The sequence below is a fragment of the Mizuhopecten yessoensis genome, unplaced genomic scaffold, assembly GCF_002113885.1.
Source record: "Mizuhopecten yessoensis strain PY_sf001 unplaced genomic scaffold, ASM211388v2 scaffold11151, whole genome shotgun sequence".
Lineage (NCBI taxonomy): Eukaryota > Metazoa > Mollusca > Bivalvia > Pectinida > Pectinidae > Mizuhopecten > Mizuhopecten yessoensis.
Window position 1 is genome coordinate 951,516 of NW_018408905.1, and position 9,125 is coordinate 960,640.

At 36.9% G+C, this 9,125-nt stretch overlaps 2 protein-coding genes across 3 annotated transcripts; one reads left to right on the forward strand and one right to left on the reverse strand.

The window, feature by feature from the left end:
- The first annotated feature begins 3,194 nt into the window (after positions 1-3,194).
- LOC110466962 (protein ANTAGONIST OF LIKE HETEROCHROMATIN PROTEIN 1-like) lies at positions 3,195-5,099 on the forward strand. The gene is made up of 3 exons (XM_021523788.1): positions 3,195-3,496; positions 3,639-3,815; positions 4,513-5,099. The coding sequence occupies exons 1-3, from the start codon at positions 3,218-3,220 to the stop codon at positions 5,017-5,019; spliced, it is 963 nt and encodes a 320-aa protein (XP_021379463.1). The 5' UTR covers positions 3,195-3,217; the 3' UTR covers positions 5,020-5,099.
- Positions 5,100-5,394: 295 nt separating this feature from the next.
- On the reverse strand, positions 5,395-8,913 carry LOC110466963. Of its 2 annotated transcripts, XM_021523789.1 has the most exons (5): positions 8,664-8,913; positions 8,165-8,287; positions 7,648-7,774; positions 7,293-7,396; positions 5,395-6,746 (listed from the first exon to the last, which is right to left on the reverse strand). In XM_021523789.1, the coding sequence occupies exons 3-5, from the start codon at positions 7,653-7,655 to the stop codon at positions 6,001-6,003; spliced, it is 858 nt and encodes a 285-aa protein (XP_021379464.1). In that variant the 5' UTR covers positions 7,656-7,774; positions 8,165-8,287; positions 8,664-8,913; the 3' UTR covers positions 5,395-6,000. The 2 variants fall into 2 exon arrangements, with proteins under 2 accessions (XP_021379464.1, XP_021379466.1); XM_021523791.1 differs by lacking the exon at positions 8,664-8,913 and having other exon boundaries at positions 8,165-8,527.
- Positions 8,914-9,125: the final 212 nt, after the last annotated feature.

Consider the following 9,125-nt stretch of genomic DNA (forward strand, 5'->3'; position numbering starts at 1 on the left):
GTTGGTCAAGGTCATTCATTTGAACAAACTTGGTAGCCCTTGATCCCAGCATCCTACTGGTCAAATATCATCATTCTAGGCCTTTTGGTTAATGAAAAGAAGTTGTTTAAAGTAAAAAGTTGACGCCGGACGGACTGACGCCGCACCATGCCAGCATCAGCTCACTTGCCCTTCATTTTAAAAGCATTCGCATTGTATGTATAGATAATAAAAAATAAAAAGGGGGTTAAAATAATAAAAGAGATAACCAATAGATGATATGGAATATGTGATATATATATATATATAACGTCAAAAAGGGTAAGGTGGGTTAAAAGTCATCAGAGTCTATCAAATAGACAATAGTTAAATAATGCCTTCAAGTCCACGGAACTGAAAAGAGTTCTCATATCCAAAGACTCGAAAGCAGTTATCACGAATGTGTTTAAAATCGGAACATTCTATTAAAAAGTGTTCAACTGTAAATGGAGTGTCACATGCGTGGCATGAAGGTAGATCTTCTCGTTTTAAAAGGTATGAATGAGTAGGATATGTGTGCCCAGTACAGAGCCGAGCGAGGACAACTTCCACTCTACGATCTTTCCGACTGGGAATAGATGTTTTAAAATTAGGTTGTACTTTTAAAAGTTTGTTGGTGGTCTCGAGAGACCAGCGTTGCTGCCATTCATTTTGAATGGCTGTACGAATAGTAGGTTTGAAATCTGTATATGGTAGTTTGATATGTGTTTGTTGGAGATTTAATGCTTTTTTTGCTTCTGGGAGGGCAGACGGGATGATAAACCAGCTAAATCCTTTATTCTTTTTAAAGAGTTCTCCGATACTTAGAGATTGAATTTCTGGATAGATGCAGGCGATAGAGAGAGAAAAGTTACCGATTTTGTCAATATGTGGCAATAAATATACCTTGCCATGACTGGTGACTGTTTAAGAGCTCATCAAATGGCTAATTTTGTGGAGAAAGGAACTACGACGATTGTTGTAGTGGGTGTGAAGTAAAAGACAAAATACCATTTGTAAATTTAGAAATTGAAAAGCAATTATTTTAAGATGCGTTCAAAGAAATTCAAGGACTTGGTTTGAAATGTGAAACAGAAGGACAAGAGGCCCAGAGGGCCTGTATCGCTCACCTGAATATGTTTAAAATAAGTAAAGATATAGCACTCCATGGTAGGTGCTGTAAGTAAGTATGAAATTTCAGAAAGATCCATCCAGTACTTAAATACCAGGGATGGGGTATAAAAGGGAGACAACTTCAGAAAATGGATGAATATGTAAAACATTGGCTGCCTTCACTTCAGAGAAAGATTTTCTTCAAATTCAGGTTTTTCAAAACAATATTTGATACAGATTTTGTCATGGCTACAGAGTTTTTTTGTGAAGAATCTAATTATGGTTATCATTTTCTTTGCAAAAATTTAATTAGGTAATATTCCTAATGTAAAATATTTTTGTAGTAATTTTGGAGGCTGTCAATCAAATTTGAAATTTGAATTTGACCCACCGGAAGTTTACAACTGTGTTGTTGCCATGGCCCTAGCTACGCATGCTGAGTCAACAAAGTCCCTACCTTATCAACATTTTGGCGGCAATGACCAGAAACCAGATCCCTTAGGCACATACACATGAATGTTAATCCAATTTTCACAGTCATAAACTGATAACAAGACAGATCCACTGCCGAAACACATACGTAGATAGTAATTTATTCAAAAATATGACCCATATATCCAATACCACCAGGATTTGTAAATCATAATATACAAAATAGATCACAGGCATTCTATTCTCTTGCTGATATCACACCGATTCCTCCTTCTTTGTCAGGTTTAGTTCCATAAATGACCCATGTATGGGACACCACCTGGATTAGGATACCACCTCCTCACTAACTGTATTACACAGTTTGGCATAATGTCACGTTTATGCCACACCAGTTTTCGTGTATGTTTATTTTGCTGTAGTGCTTGATTTTTCCTTTGTAAATAGCGAGCATATTTCCAAACCTGTCTGTGTAATAACATTACCCAAAACTTCTTATAAACTTCTTTCCTGCAATGATGGTTTCGGGCATGTTGTTTGTTTTCTGTTTCCCACCACAATTGTCTGTAAGTTTCATCTGTAACGCAAGGCTGACTAAAACAATAATGACACTCAGTTGACAATGGATCTTTTTCAACAATAAATTCCTCATACTCTCCTATTTCAGATAGGCTGCTGCTTGCTTCACATTCCTCTGGATTTTCATCAAAGTTGGTCATTGTTGCTTGACATCGATTCTCAAATTCGTCAGTATCAAACCCTGTATAAACCTTCTCTTCTAAATCCCATCCATAGTGTGAAAATAAGTGGAAAATAGTATCTCGTTGTTCTTGGTTTACCACTAAACTATATTCCCTCTCACTTAACATGTTTTTCCTTCAACTCCTTATCAGTATAATGGGTTGGGGGGATCCTTCCCTCCAAACACCCCCATGCAGGAATCCCAGTGTGACCAGTGGGCATTAGGTCAAGGATTTCCTGTTGCATCAATTTCAACATAGCATGTTGGCCTTTTTCTTGGTGCAGTTCGAGCGTAAACTATAGTTTGGACAGGAAGCAGGGACTACGCATGACAGTAATGTTGCGAATCGAACGCACTTTAGTTTATACACTATAGTTCAAGATGGCGGCCCCCACAAGACGAATACAACACTTAATGCTAATGGAATACTTGATCAGCGATTCTGATGACGAGATTATTTCTCGACACAAATGCTTGATGTCTGCAATGGCCCTACACACCAGGAAAACAAATCGTTCATCTGTGCCAAAAATCAATACCTATATGGGCGTCATAGATGACATGATACTTTTGTTTGTTTGTTTGTTTGATTTTGTTTAACGTCCTATTAACAGCTAAGGTCATTTAAGGACGGCCTCCCCTGTGTGCAAGATGCATGCGTGTAGTGTATGCGTGTGTATTTTGGGAGGCTGCGATATGTTCGTGTTTATCTCCTTGTGATAGCGCGGAACTGATGCCGACTTTATAGTGCTACCTCACTGAAACATACTGCCGAAGACACCCAGCAGGACGCCTCACCCGGTCACATTATACTGACAACGGGCGAACCAGTCGTCCCACTCCTAATTTGCTGAGCGTTAAGCAGGAGTAGAAACTACCATTGTTAAAGACTTTGGTATGTCTCGGCCAGGGGACAGAACCCAAAGCCTTCCTGACATGATACTACCCGAAAACGTCGATGACTTCAAAACACATTACAGATTAAGCAGGAATATGTTTGACTGCCTTCTGGAGCGTGTCAGAGACGATTTAATTAAAGACTTCCATGGTGGCCGCAACCCAATTAATCCTGATAAGCAGCTTCTCGTTTTCTTAAATTATATAGGCAACCAACAAAGTATGCGAGAATGCGCCCACATATTTGGATTGTCGAAATCAACTGTTCATAGTGTTGTTGCATCTGTAGCTGACGCCATTGTAAAGTTACATTCTCAGGTATGTGGCTAAAAAATCAGATTTAATTTCATTAGAACATGCTTTCATCTTATTTATGAAATTGTTATGTTGGTCACTTTAGTACTTAGTCCATTTTTTAAAAGTGTAACAGACACTGTATTCCCGTTATTGGTTTCAACAGGTTATAAGATGGCCAGATGCTGATAGACAGAGAGAAATTGCAAGAGAAGTTGAAGATAGTGTGGGCATATCTGGTGTTGTGGGCTTTATTGATGGAACACACATTCGTTTAGCAAGTGCCCCAGGTGGTGAACAAGACTATTACAACAGAAAAAGTTTCCCTTCGATTCAGCTACAGGTAGGATTATCAAGTTGCCATGTTGAGCCTATCAAGCTAGTGGTCGTACATGGTCAGGCGCCATAACCACAAAGTATAGAAAGAAAGTAACCAAATTATATATGTCAATCTGTACTAACAACACTCTGCTCTATCTTGTATTATATATATATATATCCTTATGGGACCAAGGCAGTCACTATTATTCTATTTAGTGTAGTATCGGTTACAATGTGTTTGATTGCTCCTGAAGTGATCTATGTGTTGTGATATATTGTCGTGTATGTAATGTTTATAGTATTGTATTGCGCGGTGGCCAAGTGGTTAAGGCGTCTGACATCTGCTACCACTATCCCTCCACCGCTGGGTCGCGGGTTCGAGACCTACGTGGGGCAGTCGCCAGGTACTGGCCGTCGGTCGGTGGTTTTTCTCCGGGAACTCCGGCTTTCCTCCACCAACAAAATCTGGCACGTCCTTAAATGACCTTAGCTGTTAATAGGACGTAAAACAAAACTAAACCAAACTAAACCAAACCAATCAAGATTTGTATAAATAAGTACATAAAAGTACCATGATAATTAGTATATGTATATTTTGAATGTTGCATGGCAGTCAGTATAAAACTTGTCACATGACTTTGGTACATAGCATGCTTGAATTTTTTCCATTCTTTCTGCACAATGTTCCAATAGCTAATTGACAAAGTTATCATTTCCAGGCTGTTGTTGACAACAACATGACGATTACCAATGCTTACTGTGGCTGGCCAGGATGTACCCATGATGCTCGAGTTTTAAGGAACTCTGAACTATTCTCAAAAGCAGAAAATGGTACATTATTTCTTCAAGATCATTTTCTTTTGGCCGACAATGCCTACCCTTTGAGGAATTGGCTCATTTCTCCCTTTAAGAATTATGGCAATTTGTCTCCACAACAAAAGAGGTTTAACAAAAAAGTGTCAAGTGCTCGACAAACAGTGGAACGATCATTTTCTCATTTGAAGGGGCGTTTCCGTCGTTTGAAAGAAGTTACCTTCCACAACCCTACACAAATTACAAAACTTGTTATATCAGCATGTGTATTGCATAATCTCTGTGTTATTCATCGTGATGATTTGGACGAATACATGGACGAAGGAAATGATGACGACCCTGGAAATGATGAAGCTTATGAGCATGGACATCATGGAATTCTTCGTAGAACCAGGCTCCTTCAGCTGGTGTAGGATTGTTAAAGCAAGATTGTTGATGTTTGTTGGTTTTGAAGGACTATCAACCAAGGTCACTTTCCATTGATATTATTAAAAGAATATGACAAAACTTCAGTTTTGCTCTTTTGTTTTAATCTTTTCCAAAAAGCAAACATTTGAACATAATACATAATTTCATAACAAATATAAAATAAAAATAGATACATTCACTATTTGTGAATCTTAATCAAGAGATATTCAAATGTTGGTTGGTTTTGAAGGACAATCAACCAAGGCCACCTTCCATTGATATTATATATTATTAAAAGAATATAACAAAACTTCAGTTTTGCTCTTTTGTTATAATCTTTTCCAAAATGCAAACATTTGAACATAAATTAATATAAAAGTGAGAGCACCATGAAAATTATCTTTGGATGAGAATCACTAACAAAGTAATATAAAAAAGTATTACCAATTAAAAATAACAAGGTCTACAGGGCCAGTATCATCTGGATATTGCATTCATTGGAAAATATTCTCAATAAAGATGCTTTTGCAAATATTTCCAATTATTGAGTATAATGTATTAAGTCTTATACTGTTTCATCCCAGCATATTAATTTTCCTCACAAAGGGTTACCTGGTATTGTGGAAGAATAATTTTATTTACATATTTGACACTAAGTTATGACTGTGAAAACAGGTCAAATTGCTGTATTATTTCGGGAAACTCAATGGGTTAGGGTCTTAAGTCTAGCAGTTATTAAGAAGTCACTTTCAAAAAGGTGGATGAACATGGAAAACACACCATATATCATAAGCTAAATTGGCAATTCATGCCAAGGCAGTAATTATAAAAACTTAACAAGACTACCTGAGGCTTTTTAAAAATAAATAAAATCACAGAACAAAAATTGACAAAACCTGAGTGGTTTCCCAAGTCCTTAGTTCTATAAAGTTAACTGGTAATGACTAACTTGTAACAAAATGATGCCACCGACTGCATCTTTACAGTCACTTTGTGCTTTGTTTATCCATAATATCTAGAAATCTGTCAAAACGCTTCATGCGTTCATTGTGCATCTCACTAATTTGTTGCATGAATTTTGAATGCTGATCCTCCAATGCATTCAACACATCGAAATTACTCGAGGACTTCCTTTTCTCTGCCTTTCTTGCAGGTTTCTTGCTGGTGTTTGATTCTGAAGAAATGTCACTGGTTTCTTTTAAGGTATCAACTGTAAAAGCTGGTTTTGTACTGACTTTGTCACCATACTCATCATCAAATGCTCTCTTGTGAGTGAAGCGTTTAGCTGCTGATCCCGAGGGACTATCTATAATCTCCTTCCACCTTTTTTTAAGGGCGTTATATTTATACATGACTTGTTGACTAGTAGCTGAACAATGCAGTGTTTCGTTAATGATGTTTGCTATTTCTTGCCACAGGGAGAGGTGGTTTCTGGTAGTCTTAAACAGAGTTGATCTCTCGTGCCTTAAGTCAACAAGCAAGCTCTCTTCATTTTCTGTCCAGTTCTTCTGGTGGCTTTGGTCTGCAGAGGCTGAGCTTTTAGATTTACTCTGTTGTGTGCATTGTTCTTGGTCCCTTTTATCTGTACCTGAATTGTCCACAGAGATTTCCTTTGTCATTGTATCTGACTGTGTACTCTCTTCTTGCAAGTCTGTTTGCCGTACTAGAGGGGCATGTGTTGAGTTCTGTTCCTTTATGATACTAAGCACCAAAGCCTCCTTCACTGCAGCTTCTGTTGTCAAAATAATCAAAATAAATCAATGATCTACAAAAACTGTATAACTATTGAATAGTTCTAAACTTTACTCTTTAACTTTTTAGGATAACATAAAGATACATTAATTAGAGGTATTAATCAAGGAAAGAAATTCATCAATAAGTAAAATGAGCACGATGACATGCATTTTGAAAATAAAATGGTGAAGCACTAAATTCTTTAAAGGGACAATCTGATAGCTATTCATCCCATAGGCATGGTATTAACTGCAGTTATCCTTCAATCAACCCAGAAACCCAAACACATACTGCAATCCAACTGGTGTGCTTATTACAGGACATCTGGGTTGGCTCATAGCAGGATAAATATGGTAAGAGAAATCCCAAAAAGATGAAAGTCAACTTTTTAAAATTTACCCTTATGACCTTTAAAGTAGGTGAATTTAAGATATTGATGACTGGACAAATGTCCTAATTTGTTCAATTAAGAGCCATTGAAACAAAATGTGGTAGACAGTCGGTCAGCCCCATCATATTAATCTCCGAGACTATAAATACATACCAATTTGTGGAGACTTCAGAAGTTTGGCCATGCTTTCCGTCACCCTTATCCTGTTTTTTTCTCTGAGGGTCGGTGTGGTTACTTCCAGTGTTATTAGATTTTTGCTACAATGCAGGAAAACATGCATGCCAGAGGTATAATAAACATAACCGAAGGATAAAAAAAGCTTGTCAGATAATTATGGTGTCATATGAACTCTCTGGTGCTAATTGTGTAGGACTTAGAAAGTTAGAATCTAAATTAAACATATGAAGATAGGAAAACTTTTTAAAAAAATGTTATTTTTATTTGATATACAAATGTAATTTGTCAAACTTTAAGGAAATGAGTTATCATGATTTTATGTCTGTTATACCTTGCCATGCTCAGCACAATAGTTGCACAATACAAGAGTGTCCTCCCCAGTTAGTACTGGTTCCAATTCAAAGTCAACACAAACAGGATGAAAACACACATTGCAGTTCTCACATCGAAGTAGGATGCTGGAAAGATAAAATGATTGTTTATTGTACATTTTATTTGCAAAAGAAATGTAATTATGACCATAAGCAATTGCTTGACTTTTTGAACCAATATGAAATATAACCAGTAGAAAGTTAGAAACGCCATCTTTATAATACACATACAATTTTGTAACATGTAAAAGATAATAATAATTGATGGGTAAACACTAAACAAGGTCATGAAAATGTGTTAATATATAGAGGATGACATGTACAATTGACATTTATCATGGTACTGTCGACAAGTCATTGTGTTATTGGTACTATATAATTATCAGCTGTTTAAAACAAAGTTTTAAACATTCAAAGATTTATACACTTATAAGTGAACCAAGATAATCAACGTGTTATTATAATATGTAATTTTACCTGTAATTTGTATCAACAAACACCTGGACTTTCCCCAATTGATTTGAAAGTGATGCAGCACTGGCAGGTTTCTTGTGGCACTCAATGCAGGTCCAAAACACTTCTTGGTGATCCATTTGCTTTCTGAAAAGTTAGGTATGAAATGTAAAGCGACTATATTCCCGCTGTGGTCACTGGCGATATGCACAACGCCAACGACACTTTAATATCCTGTTTACACCTCATTACCTGTTCCTGGTCTTTGAAAGCAGTAACCTGATTCTGGACCCCCTAATCCAGAGCATGTACTTAACTTCTAGTGTCAGGCTACGCATGCATTTTCATGTACACGTGTTCGTTATATTGTAATTCGATTAAAGTGATACCAGGGACGTATGTATACGTTTTATTCGATAATGATTTGTTATTGTTGCAATATTTGCATATATAAGACGAAAACTCGTTGGTTTTTAGCAGAAAACGTACAAAACTTGTTAAAATCTACATTTTGAATACTTACGATTTCAGAAACATACACACTCCGCCATCTTTGAACTAGACCTCTAGTACGGCGCGAAATAGCTGACAAGAGTTCCTAAAAAAACGTCACTTCCGGTCAGGTATGTTGCGTTCGGTTGAACTTTAGTTCGACTGTAGCAGCTAAAGTTCTCGCTCGAACTCGACCCTTGAGATAATCGTCTGCAGGTGTCACCAATGTCAAAAATAAACATCCGGGTCAGGGGTAGAGGTAAACACAGGACTTTTCACACAGCACCCTGCACCAAAAAATAAATGCACAATATAAAAATTTGACACAGAAATTGTTAGATTGATATCTCCACAGTATTTTAACACCAAACTTTTACACAAACACCAAGTTCTAAGAGGCATAGTATAGTTTTTACTAAAGTACCTATATTTCTAAGGGACTTCATTCGTGGGTACTGAACCCGGAAGCATTTAATTGTGACCTCAGTCCTAT

Coding starts and splice junctions, on each gene's coding strand:
- LOC110466963 (XM_021523789.1), bottom strand. Junction 6,747..7,292: donor TCTGAAGTCTCCACAAATTG/GTATGTATTTAT, acceptor TTTTGACAACAG/AAGCTGCAGTGAAGGAGGCT.
- LOC110466962 (XM_021523788.1), top strand. CDS start 3,218: ATGATACTACCCGAAAACGTCGATGACTTCAAAACACATTACAGATTA. Junction 3,497..3,638: donor TTGTAAAGTTACATTCTCAG/GTATGTGGCTAA, acceptor TGGTTTCAACAG/GTTATAAGATGGCCAGATGC. Junction 3,816..4,512: donor TCCCTTCGATTCAGCTACAG/GTAGGATTATCA, acceptor TATCATTTCCAG/GCTGTTGTTGACAACAACAT.